The following is a 24,350-nucleotide window of genomic DNA, read 5'->3' as shown; positions in this document are numbered from 1 at the left end:
CCGCAGAACAGAAACTGGAACAAAATAATCAGACAAAAAACACTTTCAGAAATGCAGACATTCCCCTCCCAGAGCTGAGGAGAGAACCCAGGAGTCCTGGCTCCCAGCCCCCCTGCTCTAACCCACCAGCCCGTACTCCCCTCCCACGGATGGGGAGAGAACCCAGGAGTCCTGGCTCCCAGCCCCCTGCTCTAACCACTAGACCCCACTCCCCTCCCACGGATGGGGATAGAACCCAGGAGTCCTGGCTCCCAGGCTCTCCCCCCACCACCATAGTGTCATGACACCCCTTCGGGGTCAGTGGATCCCTGCGTGGCGGGGGGCTCTGGTGGGGCCCCATTTCCCTGCGGACCCCCAGACACAGTCTCTCCTCCTGGGGTCTCCTCCGGGGTCATGGGCCGATTCCGCTTGAAGAAGTCGAACTGGGGAAGAGAAGAGCGGGGGAGGGGTGTTAGACGGCGGGCTGCAGACGGACGGGTGGACGGACAGGCCGGTGTCAGGCCAGCTGTAGAGCTGAGATGGGGACACGCACCTTATACAGGAGCCCGACCATTACGGCGAGAAGCAGGATGCCCCCAATGGAGCTGCCGATAATCACCGGGACAGGGTTGAAATGGGAAATTAACTCCACCTCCGTGGTGATCTGAGGAGAGACATGGTTAGGGGAGAGAACCCAGGAGTCCTGGCTCCCAACCCCCCCATTCCCCTCCCAGAGCTGGAGAGAGAACCCAGGAGTCCTGGCTCTCAGTCCCCACTCCTGTAACCCACTAGACCCCACTCCTCTCCCAGAGTCGGGGAGAGAACCCAGGAGTCCTGGCTCCCAGCTCCCCCAGTTCTAACCCACTAACCCCCACTCCCCTCCCAGAGCCGGGGAGAGAACCCAGGAGTCCTGGCTCCCAGCCCCCCCGCTCTGATCCACCAGCCCCCACTCCCCTCCCAGAGCCGGGGAGAGAACCCAGGCGTCCGGGGGCCCTACATGGCTATACTGGAATTCCTCTGGCTGGAAATCTCGGAAGTATTTTGGTTTCGTCGATGCTGACATGCCGCTGTTCGTGCGGAGCCGAGCCTGCCCGGGAGCGTTCAGCTGAGGCCAACGACAGAGGGGGGTAAGGATGAGTACACGGGGAGCCATCCGGCCCAGTTGTTCAAGCAGCGGCGCCCCCCAGGAGTACCTTAGCGCTCCTCCTCCGGCCTGTACAGCTCCCCGGAGAATTAAATCTGCAGGTGATCTCCGGCTGGCCAGAGAGGGCCACCTGACACTGACCCGGGTGGCAGACAGACGCGCCTAGACACCACTCGTATGGGAGCGAGGGAACCAGAGTCAGACCTGCTGTGCAAGTGCGGTGATCCGCCGCTCCTCCTCAGAGGGGGCAGACATCCCAGTGCTGGGCGGGGGTCTCCCATTCAGCCCAAAATCACAAGCCCCCCATACCAGAGCGGCCGTGTCTAGCACGCCCAAGCGGCAGGATCCTCATCTGCCCACCCCCCACGCAAGGCCAAAGGGGCCGCGTCACCAGCACTGGACAAGGGGTCCCTGTGTGCCCAGCCTCCCTACCCAGAGGGCGCTGAGGAGTCCCCTCCTCGCCAGCCCCCCACCAGTGGTGCTTGTCCAAGCTGGGCCGAGGGTCACCCATGTGCCCAGCCCCCCCCCACCCCAGAGGTGCCATGTCCCGGCACTGAGCAAGGGGTCCCAGTGTGCCCAACCCCCCCATAGCCAGAGGGGCTGGTGAGGAGTCCCTGGGTGCCCAGCCCCCCCACTCCCACCCCATAGGTGCCGCAGCCGAGCGCTGGGCGAGGGGTCCCCGTGTGCTCAGCCCCCATCCCCACCCCAGAAGTGCGAGCAAGGGGTCCCCGTGGGCCCAGCCCCAGAAGTGGCTGCATCTCAGCTCTGCTCTTACTGTCACTGGCTCCTTCGGGGTCTGGGCTGCAGTCCCCATTCGGAGCGTCAGGGGCGGGGTGCATGTGAACTCTTGTTCCTGTCAGGGAACGGAGAAGGTTATTCAAGGACAGAACCCAGGAGTCCTGGCTCCCAACCCCCTAGACCCCACTCCCCTCCGTCCCACTCACCCCACCGCTGAGGTTCACGGATACGTCCCAGAGGAAGCCGAGTTCGGCCCGGATGGGGAGTTCAAAGGTCACAGTGACGGGGACAGTGGGGGGCCCCAAATTCTGCACCTGGAGCGGGGGGGAAAGAGGGACGGAGTTAAAGGAGGGGAAGACAGACGGGACGTCGGTGTACGTAGATCATCGCTGCACCGAGCGCGCCCGGTCTCAGCCCGGCTCTGTCACCTGGTAGCGGTGGGCGATGGCTCGGCGCTCCGGCCGCTCCGACGAGACGCTGATGTAGGTGCTCGACTCCAACCTGGGGGAGACGTGGGGGTGTCAGTGTCTGTGCGGACCCCAGCCCCCCATGGAAAAGGGCCTGAGCAGCAGGGGAGGGAGAGGGGAGGAGGGGGGTACCCCGTCACGACGACCCCGACCGGGCGCAGAACCGGCAGCTCCAGCGTGGCTGCATTGTCCGCCAGGGTCCCGTTCTCGTTCTGACTGCAGGGGAAAGAGGGAAAATGATCAGCTCAAGCCCACGGCGGGACCTGCCCCCCACTCCCACACAGTCCCGCCCCATCTGGGCCAGGGGCCTCCCCCCCACAGCTGGCAAACATCTGTGTGCAGAGAGGGAGAGGGGAGCAGAGGCAGAGGGGGGTGGGGACGGAGGGGTGGAGGGATGGGGGAGGGACAGATGGACGTGTGTTGGAGGACGGAGGGAGGGATGGGGGGATGGAGGATAGAGGACAGACGGACGGACGGACATGTGTAGGAGGACGGAGGGAGGGATGGCGGGATGGAGGATAGAAGACGGACGGGCAGGCGTGTGTTGCAGGACGGAGGGAGGGATGGGAGGATGGGGGATAGAAGACGGACGGGCAGGCGTGTGTAGGACGGCGGAGGGAGGGATGGGGGGATGGAGGATAGAGGACGGACGGACGGACGGACGTGTGTTGGAGGACGGAGGGAGGGATGGGGGGATGGGGGATAGAGGACGGACGGACGTGTGTTGGAGGACGGAGGGAGGGATGGGGGAATGGGGGATAGAGGATGGACGGACGGGCGGGTGTTGCAGGACGGAGGGAGGGGTGGAGGGATGGGAGGATGGAGGACAGAGGACGGACGGACGTGTGTTGGTGGACGGAGGGAGGATGGGGGATAGAGGACGGACGGACGGGCATGTGTTGCAGGACGGAGGGAGGATGGAGGATAGAGGACAGACGGACGTGTGTTGGTGGACAGAGGGAGGGATGGGGGGATGGAGGATAGAGGACGGACGGATGGACGTGTGTAGGAGGACGGAGGGAGGGATGGCGGGATGGAGGATAGAGGATTAGGGCGGCACGGACGTGTTTGATAGGAGGACGGAGGGAGGGAGATGGGGGATGAGAGTAGAGGAGGACGGATGTGTGACTTGGGGACGAGGGAGATGGGGGATGGAGGATAGAGGACGGACGGACGTGTGTTGGAGGACGGAGGAGGGGGATGGGGATAGAGGACGGACGGAAGGACGGTGTGGTGGACAGAGGGAGGGATGGGGGGAATGGAGGATAGAGGCAGGACGTGTGTAGGGGACGGAGGAGGGATGGCGGATGGGAGGATAGAGGACGGAAGGAGGGTGTGTTGGGGACGGAGGGAGGGATGGGGGATGGAGATATGAGGACGAGGATGACGGGTGTGTAGGAGGACGGAGGGAGGGATGGCGTGATGGAGGATAGAGGACGGCGACGACATGTGTTGGAGGACGAGAGGAGGATGGGGGGATGGAGGATAGAGGACGGACGGACGGACGTGTGTGTGGACAGAGGGAGGATGGAGGACGGGAGGGAGGGATGGGGGATGGTAGGACGTGATGTTGCGTGGATGGTGGGAGGACATGGGGGATGAGGATACGAGGACAGATGGAGGTGTGTTGGAGGACGGAGGGTAAGAGATGGCGGGAATGGAGGACAGAGGGAGGACACGGACGTGTGTGGTTGACGGGAGGGGGGCTATCCTCCATCCCCCATCCCTCCCTCGTCCTCCAATACACACTCCGTCCTTCCTCTACTTCATCCCCCATCTCCCTCCCTCCGTCCTCCTATCAAACACGTCCGTGCCGCCCTAATCCCTGTCCCGCCTGGCCCCTGCTTAGCCAATTGCCCCCACACCCGCCTCCCTGAGTTCCCCACTCTGTACCCCCTGGGCAGGCTCCCAGGGGCCAGCCAGCATCGCCTCCTCCAGGGCAGTGTCCACCTCCAGCTGCCTCTCGGCGCTTAGCTGCGTCCCACGTCGCGGCAAGCCCTGCACTCTGTGGAGAGGGAAGCGGGGGGATCCCGTCAGAGGCGTTGGACATGGACCACACAGCCCACCCCATGGCCTCCGTGATGCTGTATGGAATACGTAAGATGTTTTACAATAGCATTCTTATAAAATTGCAAGGAATCTCACCGGATATGGCCTCTAAGGTATCAGTGGAAAAGTTATAATTCGCTAAATAGGATAATCACTTTTATATGGTTCTATCACCTGTGCATGGTGAATTACAGGTAGGGGGGTAGATCTGTATTTCCAACCCTGTGCTGTGTGTCTGGTGACAGCCCCGGCCGATTGGCAGCAGCACGGCCTGGCCTGCTCTATGGCCCATCAAGGGACGTCAGCTGTACCATGGACCCATGGCGAGAGGCCGAGGGACGCACCTGTGAGCCAGCAGCACACGTACGGACAGGCCTGTGCACAGGGGGCTGCGCGGCTTCTCCAGGCCCATGTGCTGCGAGCTCAGGTTTGGGACAGAGGACGGACGAGCCACATGGCAAAGGAGAGAAAAATGCAGCTGCAGCTTCTCTATGTTGTCTCCAGTTCTGCTTCCCACCTCCGGAGTCACTGCTCTGCCAACGAAGCTCTGAGCAAGGGATGGACTGACCCAGCCCAGCCGTGGGTGACTCCAGAGGGACTTTCAAGCCAGCAACCTCCCCAGGGCTGCTAAGAACTGATCTCTGGACATGGAAATCGCTGAATGTCTCTGGGAGCTTCACCAATTCACATCGCTCTGCCTGGGCTCTCTCTCTAACAAGCCGTTAGTGATGGACACTGAAGGACTGGCCGGCAGGTTGGTATTTTGGTAAGAGCCAAACTACTATTGACCTGGCAGCGTGGCTGGTCCTTTGGGGTTGGAAGAACATTTTGTAGAGTGAGCAGAGTTTTGAGATAACTTCTCCCTGGACTGGACCTGGTGCTGCTGGGACCAGAGAACTGGAATGCAGTAAAGGGGGCGGGAGGTAACTGCTTTTTTCAGCTTCTCAGTAAGCAGTGGGGGGGATCAGGGAGCACCAGGTGTAACGGGTTGGAGAGTTTCACTTCAATGTTACCCACCAGCTTTGGGAGGATCTGCTCTCCCTGCTGCAGCCTGCCCTGCCCTTGGCATTCCCAGTGTCGGCTGCCCAGGCCCCCGCATCGCACAAGGGATGGATGGACGTGTGTTGGGGATGGATGGACGGACAGACGTGTGTTACGGCTGGACAGTGCGTTGGGGTTAGATGAACTGATGGACGTGTGGTGGGGATGGATGGACCAACGTGTCATGGGTGGGCATGCACTGGGGATGGATGGATGGATGGAAGAATGGGATGGACGGCAGGGGAGATGGCTGGATGGACGGCAGGGGAGATGGCTGGATGGATAGATGGATGGATGGATGGAAGGACGGACAGATGGATGGGATGGGATGGCAGGGGAGACGGACGGACGGATGGCAGGGGAGATGGATGGACGGATGGACGGACGGACAGCAGGGGAGATGGATGGACGGATGGACAGACGGCAGGGGAGATGGATGGATGGATGGACAGACAGACGGCAGGGGAGATGGACAGACAGACGGCAGGGGAGACGGATGGATGGATGGACGGACGGACAGCAGGAGAGACGGATGGATGGACGGACGGCAGGGGAGATGGATGGACGGAAGGATGGACGGACGGATGGCAGGGGAGATGGATGGACGGAAGGATGGACGGACGGGCGGCAGGGGAGATGGATGGACGGATGGACGGATGGCAGGGGAGATGGAGGGTGGAAGCGTGTGCGGGGACACCCCTTTGCCTTGGCTTCCCTGTCCATCCCCCCCAGACACACTGTGGGGTCCCTCCCCTTGCTCTCCCCACCCCCAGCCAGGAACGCACCAGGCAGCTCGGACAGTGAAGGAGGCTGGGTCGTCCTCCCAGCCGGTGACAGAGGAGACGTGGAAAGAGAGACGGAGGAAAACCTGCAGGAGGAGACCAGAGAAGGGTGAGACTCAACACGGGGTGCTGAGACCGGGCGTGCTCAGTGCACGGACTCTCCCCCCCTTACCTTCGTTTTCCCCCGCAGGGCCGGGGGGCTGAGCTGGCAGGAGCTGTTGAGTTCGGACAGACGCCCAGGAGCACGAGGCACGTCGCAAACCAGAGAGACCGGCCGGTGGGACTGGAGACATGGGAGAACAGGGGCTAGTTAGTGACAGTGCCCCTCACTCCCGACCCGCAGCCCCTGCCAGCCCAGCCCTGCCCCCCTAGCCCTGCCGGTGCCCCTCACTCCCGACCCGCAGCCCCTGCTAGCCCAGCCCTGCCCTCCGAGCTCTGCCGGTGCCCCTCACTCCCGACCCGCAGCCCCTGCTAGCCCAGCCCTGTCCCCCCAAGCTCTGCTGGTGCCCCTCACTCCCAACCCGCAGCCTCCTGATACCTGCAGGACTGAGCCCCCCCGGAAGGACAGCCCTGGGGGGTACTGGATTGTCAGCACCGGCCCATAAGCCATTTCGCCCGCGTTCTCCAGCTGCACCGTCAGGTCAAGTGGGAAATGGAGTCTCAGGCTGAGACCTGGGGACCTGGAAAGCACAAACTGCGTCCACCCCGGCCTCATCCAGCAGGGGGTGCTGTGAGGGGCAGGGCGCTGGTGGGGGGGGTCACTCACCCTGAGAAGTTGAAGGAGACACGCAGGTCAGCCACGCACACCTCGTCCAGCCCACAGTTCTTCTCAAAGGGAACCTGCGAGGCCAAGAGATCACAGAGTAGCCGGACGGGACCCAGGCGTCCGGGTCACTTACCCAGGGGCTCCACCCACTAGGACTGGGACCCAGGCGTCCGGGTCACTCACCTGGGGGCTCCACCCGGTGGGACTGGGACCCAGGTGTCCGGGTCACTCACCCTGGGGCCTCCACCCGCTGGGACTGGGATCCAGGCATCTGGGTCAGTGCCCAGGCAGTGGGAGGGGAAGAGACCCAGGCATCCAGGTGCAGGCTGCGGGAGCGGGAAGGGACCCAGGCGTCCGGGCAGCAGGCTGGGGGAGGGGGAAAGGATCGAGGTGTCCGGGCAGCAGGCTGGGGGAAGGGAAGGGAAGGGACCCAGGTGTCTGGGTGGCATGGTGAGGGGGAGGGGGGAGGGGAAGGGATCCAGGCGTCAGGGCAGCAGGCTAGGGAGACGAAGGGACCCAGGCGTCCGGGTGGCATGGTGGGGGAGGGGAAGGGACCCAGGCGTCCAGGGGTACCTGTATGTGGGTGGTGGTGTTGGTGCTGGGGAGCAGCAGGGGGGTCAGACCCCGCGTGCCAGGGATCGGCTCCCCTTGGACCGAGAAATTCACCTGCAGCTCCACCGGCGTCAGGAAATCCTCCAGGCAGGGCTATGGGGAGGGGTAAGTGCTGTGAGCTTCCCCCCAGCAGTGCCCCCAGCCAGGGACTCCCCCACCCGGTGCTGTGAGCTTCCCCCCAGCAGTGCCCCCAGCCAGGGACTCCCCCACCCGGTGCTGTGAGCTTCCCCCCAACAAAGACACGAGAAGAAAGCCGTGGAATAAAAGAAAAGGGAAAGAAAGGAAAATGGACCAGAGAAAGAATATGGGTAAAAAGGTGAAATTCAAGGGAGGGGGAAAGAAAACATGATAAAATGGAACAGGGAAAGCAGGAAAAAAGACGAAGGGGACCCAGGGAGTCCGGATGGAATGGTAGAGAGAGAAAAAAGGGACCAGGCTCAGAAGGAACAGAAAATGGGGAATAACAATAGAAATAAATGGTGTTGCAAATAGCAGAAGGAGTCAGACCCCCGCGTGGGACATAGAAAAGATGCAAGTTAAGGAAGCGGAGAGAAGAGACAGACGCATGCGGCAGGGGATGACCGCCGTGAAGAGAAGATCCTCCCCAAAGGAAAGTGAGCCATGAGTGAATGTAAGTGAATTAACTTCCGGCGAGCGGTGGCACCATGCCAGGGGACTCCGAAGTGCTGAATGAAATAGGGAGCTAAAGGCGGAGAAGTGCAGGAAGAGGAGTCAGGGAGAAGCGAAAAGAGGTTGCATGTGACTTGTGGGGAGGGAGAGCGAGCGGACGAAGGAACTCCCCCACGTGCGAGGTGGATGGAACTTCTGCCCGAGGACAGTGCTGAGGGAAAGGGAGGGGGGGGATCTGGAGCGAGGACATGCAGGATTTTGGAGGGGGAAAGGGCTGGCCCGAGGGGAAACGGACGGTCTCCATGACCGCGAGGTCCCGGCGTGCAGCGCCACAGCGCGGATGGGTGATTTCCGAGCATCCACCTGGTGCGGGAAGAGAGAGCTGCCAGAAGGACATGGTGGCAAGGTCGCTCCGTGCCGCGGGCAGGGCGAGAGAACCGAAAGGTTTGAGCAAATGGGAACAACCTGCATGTCAGGGACACGTCCCAGCGACAGCTCTGCACAGGGACAGTGTCCGTGGTGGGGTATGAGGGGATGGGGGTCTGGTTGTCTCACTCCCGATCTGCAGCCCCTGCCAGCCCAGCCCTGCCGTGCCCCTCACTCCGACCTGCAGCCCCGCCAGGCCCAGCCTGCCGGTGCCCCTCACTTCCCGACCTGCAGCCACCTGCAAAGCCCAGCATCTGCCAGGGGATCTCTTGCTGAGATTCCGGTCCAGGGGAGCAGAAACGCCGATCACCCGAACAGCCCCTGCCAGCCCAGACACCTGGACAGTGAGACCACCCGCAAGACTCTGTCGGTCCTCACTCCCGACACGCAGCATCCCTGCCAGCCCAGCCCTGCCGGCTGCTCACTCAGCTCCTGACCCACAGCTTTCCTGCATGCCCAGCCCTGCCCCCCCACACCCCCAGCTCATGTTTCGGTGCCCCTCACTCCCGAGCCGCACGCCCTGCGCCACGCGCCCAAACGGCCACAGTCTGCGGTGCCCCTCCACTCCCGACCGCTGACCCTGCCAGCCCTGCACCCTGCCCCCCATGCACCAAACCGGAGTGCGAGAAAGACTCCTGACCCGCAGGATACCTGGGGGCCAGGCCTGCCCGCTCTGAACCAGGTGCCCTCACTTCCCGACCTGCAGCCCCCTGCCAGCCCTGCCCTGCCCCCCCAGCATCCTTGCCGGTTGCCCCTCCACTACCAGACCTGCAGCCCCCTGCCAGCCCAGCCCTGCCTCTTCACGCCTTCATGCTGGTGCCCCTCACTCCCGACTCTGAAGCCCCCTGCCAGCCCAGTCCTGCCCCCCCCACTCAGCCTGCCGTGCCCCTCCTCCCCATACCGCCCCAGCTCCCAGGGGTCTGCAGCTGGCTGTGGGGGGTCCTCTCAGGGCCAGTATCCCAGCTGCCCCAGGAAGATGTAAAGGGCACCACCCCGCCGCCTCGTTCCTCCATGGGGCCCCGATGGCCAACGTCTCCCGCTCCAGCCCAGTTCACGTGCCGCCAGGGGCGCCAACGCCGCCCGAACCGGCCAGCCCGCCCCGGGGAACCCCCAGCGTCTGGGGCAATTCAAAGGAGCCCTTAGGCAGAAAGAGGCCCAGATCAGAAGCCCAGCCCCCCGTCTCCCTCCAGCCCAGGTCCCCCCGCACCACCCCAGCCCCCATCCGCTCCCCAGCCCAGTCCCCTCCTGCCCCCCAGACCCCATCTCCCACCACCCGTCCCTCTGCCCCCCCCCAAGAACCCCCATCTCCCCCACAGCCCCTTCCTCTCTACCCATCCCCCTCCCAATCCCTCTGCTCGCCCCCTAGCCCCACCCCCATCGCCCCCGGGCTCACCCCATCCTGCAGGGCGCAGACCCGGACCAGGCCACCCCGGCTGCGGTGCTGGTGGCCGGGGGCCCCAATCAGAACCAGGTCTGTGTCGCCGTCGCCATCCAGGTCCAGGGTGCAGAGCTCAGCCCCAAAGGAGGAACCCACCTGGGGGGAGGGACAGACAGATGGACGGATGCAGGGTGCTGGACAGACAGGTAGGGGGAGGACAGATGGATGGATGAGAGGCTGGGGGCAGAGCCGGAGGGAGGAATTGGGGGTGGGAGGCACTGGGGGCCTGGACAGATGGGTCGGGGAAAGGGTTATGGATGGACAGAGGTGTGAGGAGAGGGACAGAGTGAAGGACGGGGAGGGGAGGGGGGACGAACAGACAGGGCAGCGGGGGGGCAGCTGGATGCGGGAGGGGACAGACAGACAGGTGGGGGTGCAGGTGGACAGACGGACAGGGAAGCAGGGGAACAGATGGACAGGGAAGTGGGGGGGGACGCGATTCTCACCTGCTCCCCCAGGACACTGTCTCCGACCTGCCCCCCGCGGCGCTGGAAGACTCCGACACGCCCAACATGCCCAAACCGGGGCGCTCCGGCCACATACAGGACGCGGCCCCCCCGGCGGGCCATGGCCAGGGCATAGCCTGTGGGGGGAGGGAGTTAGCATAGGGGGCTGGAGGGAGGGGGCAGGTGAGGGAGGGGGAGACAGGGGAATCACTCACCCAGGTACGAGTCCTTGGCCTCCTGCCCCAGTGAGGACTCGTTGATGAAGGCCGTGAGAGGGGGGTCTCCCGACCACTCCTCCAGCCCCCCCGCCCAGTCGTAGGCCCCCACTGCCCCCACCACAACGGCCTCCTAGGGGCAGAAGAAGAGAGACAGAGAGAGGGCAGTGAGGGACCCAGGCGTCCTAGCCCGTCCCCCACACCTGCTGCCAGTAACCCACCAATTCACCCCCATCAGGCCAGTGTTAACGAATGACCCACGTGACTATGAATGAGGTGAAGCCTTCGGCTTATGATTGAGCTAAAATAACGATTAATGAGGGGAAATACTCAGACTGTTAATGAGCCAAAATAATTATTCATTCCTGACGACTTCATTCCTGGCTTTCACCCTCAGCAAGTTTGCAGATGTCACTAAACTGGGAGGAGTGGTAGATACGCTGGAGGGTCGGGACAGGATACAGAGGGACCTAGACAAATTAGAGGACTAGGCCAAAAGAAACCTGATAAGGTTCAACAAGGACAAGTGCAGAGTCCTGCACTTAGGACAGAAGAATCCCATGCACTGTTACAGACTAGGGACCGAATGGCTAGGCAGCAGTTTCTGCAGAAAAGGACCTAGGGTTACAGTGGACTAGAGAAGCTGGATATAGTCAACAGTGTGCCCTTGTTGCCAAGAAGGCTAACGGCATTTTGGGCTGTATAAGTAGGGCATTGCCAGCAGATCGAGGATGTGATCATTCCCCTCTATTTGAACATGGTGAGGCCTCATCTGGAGTACCTGTGTCCAGTTTTGGGCCCCACACTACAAGAAGGATGTGGAAAATTGGAAAGAGTCCAGCAGAGGGCAACAAAAATGATTAGGGGGCTGGAGCACATGACTTATGAGGAGAGGCTGAGGAACTGGGATTGTTTAGTCTTATTTCCCTAGGAGGGTGGTGAAGCACTGGAATGGGTTCCCTAGGGAGGTGGTGGAATCTCCTTCCTTAGAGGTGTTTAAGGTCAGGCTTGACAAAGCCCTGGCTGGGATAATTTAGTTGGGAATTGGTCCTGCTTTCAGCAGGGGGTTGGACTAGATGCCTCCTGAGGTCCCTTCCAGCCCTGATAGTCTGTGATTCCATGGGTCTATATGACCTAACCCTCACCACACTAACCCCCACCCGGCCCCCTGACAACTGGACCATCACCACAAACTCATGTGCAGAGCTCCAGGGTGCAGACGACCTCTGAAAACCACGCCGAGGGGTGCGGGCAAGGAGGAGAAAGGCCGAGCTGTGAGCAAAGCCGGGCGCCCGAAGAGACACGGCGGATCGGAATCAGAGGCTCTCTCATTGGCGATGACGGGCACTCAGCAGGGGTTTGTCAGAGACCATCTAGGAAAACGAAGGTCAGATTCACAGGGCAAAACCGATTTGCTGTAGGGGGTCGGGCAGGCAACGCAGATTTTTGGAGCTGGAGGCAAAGACAACGGCACAAGAACATGGGGTGGAAAAAGCTTGTGGCTGGACGAGGTGGTTCCCTCGGATGGATCTAAAGGACCAGTCGTCCACAGAGAGATGAGCAGAGGATGGTGCAGAATGGGCAACTGGGTGTGCAAACCACCAGTGATGAAGATGGAGGAAAAGGAGGAGGAGGAAGAAAAGTATATTCATCGCCACGAGCGAACGGGAATGGACGGCACCTCTGCACCAGGAAATGTCTCACTGAGCTGTTCCTACCCACAGGGAAAGCCTGTGACACTCGGGCATCTGCTTTCCGGCCTGGTGATGATGTTCTCCAGATGGTCAAACGGCTGGACGCTCTGTGACGGAACGAAACGAGGTGGCGATCGGCTGCCCCAATGCAAGAGGAGCCAAGGGGTTGAGTAGGTAGGGACGTGTCCAGCGGAGACCGGAGAGACACATGGGCCCTCGCAATGATCACGGATGGAGCATGAGGCCAAGACTTGGCACATGGACCGGACATTGGGGACCCTAGAGAGACCGACTGGCTCAACAGGGTGTATGACCGCGAGCTCTGGGGAAAAAAGCTGTGAAAGAAGTCGACTCAGCCCAGGTAGCAGGACTGTCACCGTGAGCAAACTCTTCCCAGGCAGGAGAAACCCGGCCCGACTAATGGAAAAACTCCTGACCCTGGTGCCGGGACATTCGTCTCCCCTCCCAGCGAGCCGGGAGAGTAACGACGGGGTTAGTGTTAATCCTGAACTGCCACTGGCGGTTAGGACAATTCTAGCCTGGATGGTGCTTTGTTAAAGTACGTGCTGAACGAGGAATAACTACGATCAGTGACTATTGGTAGAACTATGAGGGCGAACGGACTAATTAATGGTAATGAGCAAAGCAAGAATTGCCCTGTTCAGAGCAGGGTGGCTGGCGCCCCCTTGTGGTGTGACTGTGTATTACGCATGTGTGACGTTATGAGTATAATCTAATATCTCATTGAAAGGTGACAGGGCCAGAAAGAGTTAATTACCTCACCTCTCCAACTGACCCGAACCTTAAGGACTGGTTAGGAGGATCTGTAAATGAGCAGAGCTGTGAAATGCAAGTCTGCATCGGTAGAGGTAGGAGGGGAGGTGTTTGCTCAGGTCTTGGGATGCCAGCAAACAAGTCTTGTCTGTTGCTATAGTTTTAATTCAAAGATCAAAAAGGAACATTAGCATTTCAGATGATACTGGAGTGAAATAGTGTTAGTGTCTGTGTGTCTCTCTGAAGGTTGTGGTGACCTGTAGCTGAACTGTTTAATGGAGAAATTACTCTGCGCTAATTGCCAGGGTGTTTGGGAGAAGGAGTTAAGCCGATTGTTTTCTCAGGCCGAAAGGCGGCTGGAAATGTAGGCGGCTGGTGAAATGTTGTTAAGTAATTCTTGGACACATATCGTGGCTTCATCTCAGATGCTTGCTTTGGGTTTCAAAGGGGTAAACTTGTATAGCTCTCAAGGATTTGAGATCCACCAGTCACTGAATGGTTAGTCAGCCCATGACAGGTCGTGGGATCAAATTGGATCTATATGCCTCTGGACTAGTGTCTAAAAGGATGACTTTGGCAAACAGTGCTAGTTCGCAGCTCTGCTACATGTTAGTGGCAATGAGAGTCGTCAGAATTGAATTGCGGAGTCTGTCTGCTTATTAGTGGATCTTTTAACCACCACTCTACTTCGCTTCCTCTCTGTGTTCTATATTAGTGGTAGCTTATGTCAATAAGAAATTTGGCTGTAGCGTGATATTGTGGGTTAAGATCTTCAGTTATCAAGGTTGGGGATGCGCTGGTAATGTAGGCTGATTCCTGTTGAGGATTGGAAATGTGGCTGATCCTTTGGGATTGGAAGAACCTTTTCTTTTATATAATGAAGTAAGATTTTCAGGAATCATCATCATATGTTTGACAGGTGTGTCTGGACGGAGGCCTGAGGCTGGGCACTTTAAGGGAACTGTGTGGTTTAAACTTCTGAGTGACCAGTGAGGTGCTATAGAAGCTGTTTTGTGCTGGTTGATAAATCTAAGTAGTGGAATAACCACCAGCGTTTGGGGTTTGTCTGCCCTGTTTTGTTGCAGTTCACCCTGATTGAGTGACCTCAGCTGGCTCCCACGGGCAGCACCGTCACAGCATGGTCCAACTACAGCCCCCCCGGGGGGGGGGGCTCTCTGCCCCTCCCCCTCCAGCTGGAGCTCGAGCCCATGGGCCGGGCCGGCCCCCCAGAGCGCACAGGGGGGTTTCTACCCACCGAGGTGAGCAGGGCGCTGAATCCACCTTGCGACAGCTCCAACTGGAACGAGCTGGCGTTGGAAACCTGGGCCGTCCCTGGGGGCAGGAAAAGAGGGGGTGAGACCCAGGCGGGGCATGGGACCCAGGCGTCCGGGTAGGGACGCTCTTCCCACCCCAGCACTTCCAGACACAGGGACGGGGAATGGGACCCAGGCATCCGGGTAGGGGGACTCCCCCCCAGCACTCCCAGACAGGGGGATGGGGAATGGGACCCAGGCGTCTGGGTAGGGGCGCTCCCCCCCATCACTTCCAGACACCGGGACAGGGAATGGGACCCAGGCATCCGGGTAGGGGCACTCCCCCCCAGCACTCCCAGACACGGGGATGGGGAATGGGACCCAGGCGTCTGGGTAGGGGCGCTCCCACCCCAGCACTCCCAGACACTGCGACAGGGAATGGGACCCAGGCATCCGGGATGGAGGAGGATCCGAGGTCCCCTCACCTTCGATAGCAAAGATCTTCTCACGAAGCTGCTCCTGGATGGTGCTGAGGGCAGAGAAGCTCCCGACCTGGAAGACGTTCTCAGCCCGCGAGGCAATGGTGAGCAGCTCCTGGTGTGCCTCGGCTGTGGAGAACGCATTGCCCACCTGGAACCAGGGGAGAGGGATGAGAGACCTCCAAGAATGGGCTCCAGACCCCCTGGAAACCCACAGGCCCTTCACACTAATACGGAAACCCTCATGGTCCTCCAGAGCCCCCCACCATACTCCAGAACCAATTGGAACCTCCTAGGACCCACAGAACCCCACAGACCCAGCACCCACACCAAGAACCTCCCCAGCATCCTCCAGAACCTCCCACAAATCCCCAAAACCACTCAGATACCAACATGTCCTTCCAGATCCATTTTATACCCACTCCCTGAAACTCCTCATCCACCAGAACCCTCCAGAATACTTTCAGACCCCCCGCCCCGCTCCGAGCTCTGCCTCGGCCTAACCAAACCCCAATCCAGAATCCCATACATCCCTCCCAGGACTCTTCGGGAATCTCCCAAGTGCCTCATTTCTGGTCCAGAACCTCTAAGGAACCCCTAGATCCTGCAGGAACCCACAACCTTTGAAGGACCACTCACAACCTAAAAACACTGACTGTCTCCAGGGCATCCTAGCATCCTCCAGAACCTCTCAGAGCCTGGAACCTTTAAGGACCCTCCAGAACCTTTTGGGAACCTGCAGTGCCACTTAGCATATCCCAGATCCTCCTGGAACCCAAAACCTTCAAAGAGCCTCTAGAACCTTTGGGAAACCAGAACTTTCAAAATACCCACAGACAACAGAAACTTTAAGTGCCCTCCAGAATGTCAGAGGACCCAGAACCTTCAGTGAATTCCCAAAGCTCGTTAGCATCTTCCAGAACCTCTCAGAAACCTCCAGAACCTCTTGTGAACCAATCAGAACCTCCCATGAACCTCTGAAACCTCTCAGAAACCTCCAGAACCTCACAGAACCACCCAGAACCTCTCAGGAACCAATCAGAACCTCACAGAACCTCTAGCTCCTACCAGAACCTCTCAAAGAACGTCCTAAAATCTTCCCAGAACCTCTCCAACACTAGAACCTTTAAAGAAGCTCTCGGTTCCCCAACCCATTAAGGACCTTCCAGAACAGCTTAAAACCCGAAATCTTTAAGGTCTCCCCAGAACTGCTGGGAACCCCAAACCTTCAAGGAGCCTCCAGACCCTATAACGCTGGGGGAACTCCGAGAGCAAGGCAGGGACTCTCCAGCCCCCTAGCCGGCTCCCCCCCCGCCGTACCCCGATGGCGTAGCGGACCAGCCCCGCGTTGTTGGCCACCCGGATGGCCTTGTGGAAGATTTCACTGTCCTCAGTGGACTGCCCATCGGTCAGGACGAGCAGCAGCTTCTTGGCGTGGGGCCGGGCGCCATTCTTGGGGGCGAAAGTTTGTTCTCTGCAGGGAGAGCGGGCAAGGTCAGTGGGGAGGGGGGGCCCAGGGAGGCCAGCTGACCCCCTCCTGCCCCCGTGGGGTACTCACACCGCGAAGAGGATGGCCGAGGGGGTGCGGGTGTTGCCCTTGAGATGGGAGAAGACCATCAGGTCCTGCTCCACGGCCTCCAGGCCCTTCGCGGCGTAGTCGGCAAAGGTGAAAACGTGGTTGATGTCAGAGGAGAACTGGACCACGGCGATCTGGGGGGGGGGAGAGGGCAGCAAGGGAGGAAGGAGAGGGGGCGTGAAGCCCCCAGAGGCAGGGGGGAATGAAAGGAGTCAGGGGGGGGAGATTGTTTAAAAGAGCAGATTGTCACCGGCTGTCCTCCCCTCAACACAGGCACAGACAGACGGACACACAGCAGGGACAGATGGACAGACAGACGGACACACAGCAGGGACAGATGGACAGACACACTGCGCAGGGGAGGCCGGACAGACAGACACGCAGCAGGGACAGCCGGATGGACACACCTCACAGGGACAGCCGGACAGACACACCATGCAGGGACAGCTGGATGGACGGATAGACACACCGCACAGGGACAGCCGGATGGACAGCCAGACGCACAGCAGGGACAGCCGGACGGACACACCATGCAGGGACAACCGGACGGACACACCGCGCAGGGACAGCCGGACGGACAGCCAGACGCACAGCAGGGACAGCCGGACGGACACACCATGCAGGGACAGCCGGATGTACAGCTGGACACACAGCAGGGATAGCCGGACTGACACACCAAGCAGGGACAGCTGGATGGACAGATGGACACACCATGCAGGGACAGCCGGACGGACACACCACGCAGGGACAGCCGCACGGACAGCCAGATGCACAGCAGGGACAGCCAGATGGACAGTCGGACACACAGCAGGGACAGCCGGACACACAGCCGGACGGGCCCCCACCTGGACGCGGGGCCCAGCCAGGGCGCGGAGCAGCTCCCCGATGAATTGCTTCATGAGCTCGAAGTCGTGGGGCTGGATGCTGTGCGAGTGTCGTACTAAAATAGCCAACGTCCACCCCCGAAATGCACTATTGGCTGGGGGGTGGGGGGAAGATCAGCCCTCCTCGCCCAGCATCATCCCCCACACAGACCTGCCACCCCCCCGCCCAGCACCTACCCCTCCACAGACCTGCCACCCCCACCACCCGTCCTCCCAAACACAGATCACTGCCCCACCTCACTACCCCCACAAGACCCGCCCCCCAGGCAGCCATCACCCCCACACAGACCTGCCGCTCCCCCCCGTCTCCCGACACAGATCCGCCCCCCAGCGAACCCCTCCCTCCACGACCCTCACTGCCCCTGGACCCAGCACACCCACACACACAGAATTCACTGTCCCCACACCCACTACCCCCACAGACCTGCCGCCCCCACGCCCATCTTCCCCGACACAGAATCCACCCTCCCAGCCAGCACCCCCCCCAACCTGCCGCCCCCCGGCCCATCTCCCCCGACACATGCCGTCCACCCCCCCACACAGCCCCCCCGCCACAGACACTGCGCCCTCCGGCCCATCTCCCCCTACACAGGTCGCACAACCCGCCCAGCCACCCCACCAGACTCACCGGCCCCCCACCCACTACCGCCCTCACAACAAGGACTCACTGCCCCCTCCGCTCCACTACCCCACAGACCCACCCCTCAGCCAGCATTCACCCCCCTAATCCGCCCCCCGCCCACAGACCTGCCGCCCGCCATCTCCCCCCGACACAGATTTACCCCCGCCCGCACCCCACCACGAACTCACTGTCACCCCACTACGCCCCCCCCCAGCATACCCCACACACTACAGACCCAAGATCAGCACTGCGCCCTACCAACCTCACTATGCCCCACAGACCCGCCCACCCTCCCAGCACACACACACTCACAGATCCACCGACCGCCCACCCACCCATTACCCCCACACACAGACCACTGACCGCCAGCCAGCGTCACAACCTCCACCAAGTCGGCCACAACACCCCCCACAGATCCACCCCCAGCCAACATCAACCCCAACTCAGTTCTCTCAACACACCCAGCTAGCCCCTCATCACCCGCGCCCCCCAGCCCTGCCCCCCACCTGGCTGCCGGGGCAGACCTGGGGGGGCGGGCTAGCCCAGGCACCACACCGTAGCGAGCCCCGCAGATATATGATCTCCTCACCCAGCTTGCTAGACAGCCGGGGCCGCAGGGCCTGGGGGGGAAAGGGGGTCACCAGGGACGCCTCCCCCACTCCTGCACCCCACAACTTCGCTTCTACTGAACCCCCCCACAACTCCCTCCCGCGCAACCCCCCAGGCCCTTCTCTTGCCACCGCAACTCCCCCACCCTCCCTTCGCCCTGCCCCCCACAGCCCCACCCCCATCTCTCTTTGGCCCTCCCCTGTGCCCCCCATGGCAGATGCACCCCCCCACTTGATCGCCTCGTCTCTTCCACCCCACAACCCCTCCCCTCCTTTACCCCCCCAGAGCGCCCTGCCCTATATCGGGGTCTGGGGGTGACTCACAACAACTCGGGACCCGGAGATCTCGTCGGAGGCGAGCGTCAGCCCCAGGGAGACGGGGGGAGTGTCTGGGGGGGGACAGAGAGAGTGAGAGAGAGATTCCCCCTCGCACTCCCGCCACCAGGCATCCCCAATATCCCACATAGCCCCCTGCCCCTCCCCCACCCCTCCCGAGATCTAGAGGGGGCAGAGACCCCACCATGCGCCCCTCACTTACCAGGCAGGGGGACAGACTGACAGGCCCCCGCATGATAGGAGCAGCGATACAGGGCCCCCGTCCCATTCTCCGCCAGGGGGGCGCTGACCACCAGCCTGGGGAGAGAAGAGTACAGACAGGATTTGGGGGGGTCCCCTGATCCCACCCTCCTAGAGCCAGGGAGAGAACCCAGGAGTCCTGGCTCCCAACCCCCCTGCTCTAACCACTAGCCCCCACTCCCCTCCCAGAGCTGGGGAGAGAATCCAGGAGTCCTGGCTCCCAGCCCACCCTGCTCTAACCCACCAGCCCCCACTCCCCTCCCAGAGCCAGGGAGAGAACCCAGGAGTCCGGCTCCCAGCCCCCCCTGCTCTAACCCACCAGCCCCCACTCCCCTCCCAGAGCCAGGGAGAGAACCCAGGAGTCCTGGCTCCCAGCTCCCCCTCCCCCTGCTCTAACCCCTAGACCCCACACCCCTCCCAGAGCCGGGGAGAGAACCCAGGAGTCCTGGCTCCCAGCCCCCCGCTCTAACCACTAGCCCCCGCTCCCCAAGGGCCTCACCAGGAGCTGTCCTTTGAGCGCATCTGGACGACCCGGTACCCGAACTGTGCGTCGGCGTCGCCCTCGAAGACGGTGGCGTTGTGGGTCTCGATGCTGAAGGCCTGGGAGGGAGCCGGCCCTGGGGGTTGGGGGTGCAGAGTGGCAGGGCACTGCTGGGGGAAGCTCGCAGCGCAGGGGCACTGCGGGCGGTGGGGGTGGGGGTACCAGACAGATGGACGGAGGGAAGAGTTGTGGAGGGATGGAGTTGGGGGGGGGTCGCTGGATCCCTTCTCCAAAGCTCACCCCCGCCCCCACCGAGCTGCCAGGCTGCGGCAGAAGAGAAATAAGGGGAGGGGGGGAACAGGAGCATGTGGCGTCTCTGGCGCGGGGGGTTATACAGAAAACCCCGAAAACACCAGGGAAAAAAGCCCCCGAGGGTCACAGCGAGAAACGGGAACAAAAACAGGAAACAGGGACCAGGGGTGAGAGCAACCGCTCAGGGGGCTGCCCCCCCGCAGCTCTGCTGGTGCCCCTCACTCCCGACCCGCAGCCCCTGCCAGCCCAGCCCTGCCCCCCCAGCTCTGCCGGTGCCCCTCACTCCCGACCTGCAGCCCCTGCCAGCCCAGCCCTGCCCCCCCCAGCTCTTGCCGTGGTGCCCTCACTCCCCGACCCGCAGCCCCTGCCGCCCAAGCCGCAGCCCCTGCCCCCCCAGCTCTGCCAGTGCCCCTCACTCACCGACCCGCAGCCCTGCCTAGCCCAGCCCAGCCCTGTCCCCCCAGCTCTGCCGGTGCCGCCTGCACACTCCCGACCCGCAGCCCCTGCCAGCCCAGCCCTGCTGGATGCCACCCTCATACGGGCCCCTCACCCGACCCGCAGCGCCCGCCCCCCCCGCCCCCCCAGACCCTGTGCTGGTGCCCCTCACTCCCTATCCCCGCAGCCCTGCCAGCCCTAGCCCTGCCCCCCCAGCCTGCCGGTGCCCCTCACTCCCGACCCGCAAGCCCCCCTAGCCCAGCCCTGCCCCCCCAGCTCTGCCGGTGCCCCTCACTCACCGACGCCCGCAGGTCCCCCCAGCCCCTTGACCTTGCACCCCGAGTACCTGGCAGGAGGTTTAGCGTGAGCAGAGCTACGCAGCAGCAGGTCGCAGTTTCGTTGGGTCCGGCGCATCACTATCTCTGCGGTCCCGCAACAGTGGGGTGGGTCAAGTACTGTTCACTCACTATTCCTTCCCCTCTCCACCGCCCCTTCTGCGAGCAATCGGGGCCATACATGGCTTCACTGGGGCAGCCCAGGGGACATTCCCAGGGTTCAGTGCGGACTGGGCCTCTAGGGGCGCTGCACGGGTTGCCGTGGGGCAGGGAAGCTCATTGTGGGCACTGGGAAGGGTGTTCGGGCCGCAGGCAGGGCTCTCAGCAGGAGGCGCTGCTGTTCGGGGTCAGGGGTGCTGATGGGGACAGGGCAGTGGTCTCAGCAGGGGGTGTGTTGGGATGGGGTGCCCTGGGCAGGGCAGTGGGCTCGCAGAGGGGTGCCGTGGGTGGGGGTGCCCTGGGGCTAGGGCAGTGGGACTCAGAACAGGGAGGTGCTGTAGGGCAGGGTGCCATGGGGCGGGCAGAGGATCAGCGGGGAGCACTGTCGGAGTGGGGGTGCCTGGGGGCAGGGCGTGGGCTCAGGCAGAGGTGCTGTAGGCAGGGGGTGCCCGTGGGCAGCGGCAGAGGCTACAGCGGGGGGCTACTGTGGAAGTGGGCAGGTGCCCGGGGCAGGGCAGTAGGGCTCAGCAGAGGGGTGCTGTAGGGCAGGGGTGCCGTGGGCAGCGGCAGAGGCTCGAGGACGGGGGCACTCGTGGGTGGGGGAATGCTGTGAGGCCAGGGCAGGGGGCGCTGTGGGGCGGAGGAAGGCCCTGGTGTCACATAGTGGGGCTAGGCCTGCGGGATTGTTTTATCTCCCGGCTGCAGGGCGGATGTGGTCTGGCCTGAGCTCGCAGCCCTCGGCTGTTTGGCTGGGAGAGTCACTTCCTCGAAAAGTCCCACCTGGGGGCGCCGCCGTTAAGGCTTCATGTCCCCCACCCCTACCCCGAGTCACCTCCCCCCTCCGCGCACACACACACTCATAGGGCACTGCTGGGAGGAAGTTCACAGCTCTGTGCCCTTCTGCTGGAGTGGATGAGAGCAGGGGTGGCTGGGAGCCAGGACTCCTGGGTTCTCTCCCCAGCTCTGCGAGGGGAGTGGGGTCTAGTGGTTAGAGTGGGGGGGCTGGGAGCCAGAACATAAGAACGACCACACTGGGTCAGCTCAAAAGTCCATCTAGCCCAGTGTCCTGTCTGCCGACTGCGGCCAGTGCCAGGTGCCCCAGAAGGAATGAACAGAACCAGGCAATTATTAACTTATCCATCCCCTGTCGCCCAGTCCCAACTTCTGGCAAACAGAGGCCAGGGACACCCAGCCTGGCCAATAGCCATTGGTGGACCTGGCCTCCAGGAATGTATCTAGTTCTTTTTTGAACCCTGTTATAGTCTTGGCCTTCATAACACCCTCTGGCAAGGAGTTCCACAGGTTAACGATACATTGTGTGAAGAAATACTTCTGTTTGTTTCAAATCTGCTGCCTATTATATTTCATGGAGTAGCCCCCAGTTCTTGTGTTACAAGAAGGGGGTCCCAGACTCACAGGCCTCGTGCCCCTCGGCTCGTGCAGCCCCCGGGAGTGACCCCGCTTCGGTGTGACAGCTCTCCACTTAGGTCACATGCTCTCGCACTGGGGTTAGGCCTCCTGGGATCACAGCTCTGAGCTTTACCTGCACTCCTGGCTCTGCTGTGGACCCCCTCAGGGAGTCCCCTCGCTCTGGCCCCCCAGGGCGCACACACCCAGGGGGAGCGATGCCCCCCAATCTCCAACCTGCAGAGACTCTCAGCCAGCGTAAGATGGAGGGGTTATTGAGCATCTGACCCCAGTCCAAGCAGTTCAGAGGCCCCGGGCCTGGCATCCCTCAGCACTGTACATGTAGCTCTCCCACGTCCAGGGGAGCACTGGCTGCTCCCTCCCCAGCCAAGCCCAGCCGCCCCCCTCCTTCCAGCCGATCATCTGGTATCATCTCCTCCAGCAGCTTCCCCCCCGGCATCTGTCTCCGTCCCAGCTAAACGGGTCACCAGGGTCCTCTCTCCCCCGGCCTCTGTCTCCGTCCCAGCTAAACGGGTCACCAGGGTCCTCTCTCCCCAGCCTTTGTTCCCTTCTGCCTAGAACCAGCTGGTCACCGCACCGGGATCCTCTATCCTCAGCCCTGTGTCCTCCCACTGGCCTGAACTGACTGACCCCCGAGCTGATCACACCTGGTTCTCTGTAACAACAAACCCTCTCCCACCACCTCCTTACACATAGGGAAACTGAGGCACACCCTGCACTCACACAAGATGCTAAGAAACCCCCCTTCACATCTCTCCCCACTTCGTGACCGAGCTGAGTGGGGTCACTCCAGCCGGCAACCTGGGGAAGTTCGGCCCCCTCTCTGCGACAATGCATCGGCAGTAACATCCGCAGTCCCCTTAACGCGGACACCCCCGCGGCATCATCCTGGCGGATCAGACGCCCACCCAGGGCTTGGCAGTGGCCCCTTTCATCCGGGACAGCCCTGTCCTGGGTCTGAGGCATCCAGTGAACCCCATAAAGGGTGTGTCCAAGTCTGGGTTTACCAAGACCGGCCCCTGGGTTAGAGCCTCCTCCAGCGTCCCCCTGACACGGCTTGGTCCAGCCCCCCCCATCCAGCTCCCCTGGGATGGGAGCTAAAGTGGGGCACAAACCTCCAGCAGAGACCTGGGCCTGCTTCCCGGTTCGGGGAATCCCCCCCACCTTGGCCAGCTCTGGCTTTAGGCAGCTTGCGCCCCACCTTGGGGCCCAGGTACGACACCTCGGCCAGCCCCTTTACCCACCACCACCAGCATGACTCCAGCTCTCTCCGGGTCCTGGGCTGTTCCCCGGGGACTGTGAACAGGGAGAACCTCCCCTGCCGCGTGGGCAGAGCCCAGGCCGGCTGGCGCCCGGCTGCGGGTACGAATGCAGCCCCTCTGATGCCCGCCCGGCGGCCAGGGGTTAGCCAGGCAGAGAGGGGGAGTGATTCCAACAGGAATCAGAGACTCTCAGACTTCAGGGACAATTATGATCGTCCAGTTTGACCTCCTGCACAACGCAGGCCACAGAATCTCACCCATCCACTTCTACAACAAACCCCTAACCTATGTCTGAGTTACTGAAGTCCTCAACTGTGGTTTGAAGACCTCAAGGTGCAGAGAATCCTCCAGCAAGTGACCCATGCCCCTCGCAGCAGAGGAAGGCGAAAAACCTCCAGGGCCTCTGCCAATCCGCCCTGGAGGAAAATTCCTTCCCGACCCCAAATATGGCGATCAGCTAAACCCCTGCAGCATGTGACAAGACCACAGCCACAACAGGAGAATTTCTGCTGCCAGTAACTGCAGATCTCCACCCATCCAACATCCACATCACAGACCCACTGGGCTATATTTTACCACTAACAAGATCAATTTAATGCCAAATCAGGCTTCCCAATCGTACCCATCCCATCCACTAACTAACTATCCAGACTCAGTCCTTGAAGCCAATATGTTCTTTGCCCCCATGCTCCCCTAGGAAAGCTAAGTCTTCAGACAATTCAACCCTTGATGGTTAGAA

At 61.7% G+C, this 24,350-nt stretch overlaps 1 protein-coding gene across 1 annotated transcript; it reads right to left on the bottom strand.

The window, feature by feature from the left end:
• Positions 1 to 278: 278 nt before the first annotated feature.
• LOC116831501 (integrin alpha-X-like) lies at positions 279 to 20,841 on the bottom strand. The gene is made up of 25 exons (XM_075064632.1): positions 20,727 to 20,841; positions 19,699 to 19,816; positions 19,162 to 19,256; positions 18,948 to 19,012; positions 18,605 to 18,635; positions 17,355 to 17,488; positions 16,492 to 16,643; positions 16,254 to 16,407; positions 14,940 to 15,084; positions 14,457 to 14,533; positions 10,734 to 10,866; positions 10,519 to 10,655; positions 10,028 to 10,168; positions 7,540 to 7,671; positions 6,967 to 7,040; positions 6,739 to 6,880; positions 6,373 to 6,483; positions 6,204 to 6,286; positions 2,461 to 2,544; positions 2,290 to 2,362; positions 2,068 to 2,175; positions 1,899 to 1,976; positions 977 to 1,084; positions 533 to 643; positions 279 to 422 (listed from the first exon to the last, which is right to left on the bottom strand). Exons 1-25 carry the CDS (start codon positions 20,839 to 20,841, stop codon positions 279 to 281), a joined length of 2,745 nt encoding a protein of 914 aa, XP_074920733.1.
• Positions 20,842 to 24,350: the final 3,509 nt, after the last annotated feature.

This window comes from Chelonoidis abingdonii, chromosome 4 (genome assembly GCF_003597395.2).
Source record: "Chelonoidis abingdonii isolate Lonesome George chromosome 4, CheloAbing_2.0, whole genome shotgun sequence".
In the NCBI taxonomy this organism is placed as follows: Eukaryota; Metazoa; Chordata; order Testudines; family Testudinidae; genus Chelonoidis; species Chelonoidis abingdonii.
This window is presented reverse-complemented; position numbering and strand designations above follow the sequence as displayed.

Bases quoted from the DNA above. Each gene is read 5' to 3' on its own strand.
- LOC116831501 (XM_075064632.1), bottom strand. From the start codon at position 20,841: ATGCGCCGGACCCAACGAAACTGCGACCTGCTGCTGCGTAGCTCTGCT. The intron at 18,636-18,947 runs GTGAGTCACCCC...TTTCCCCCCCAG, and splicing joins TCTCCGGGTCCCGAGTTGTT to GCCCTGCGGCCCCGGCTGTC. The intron at 2,176-2,289 runs GTGACAGAGCCG...CCCCCGCTCCAG, and splicing joins CCATCGCCCACCGCTACCAG to GTGCAGAATTTGGGGCCCCC.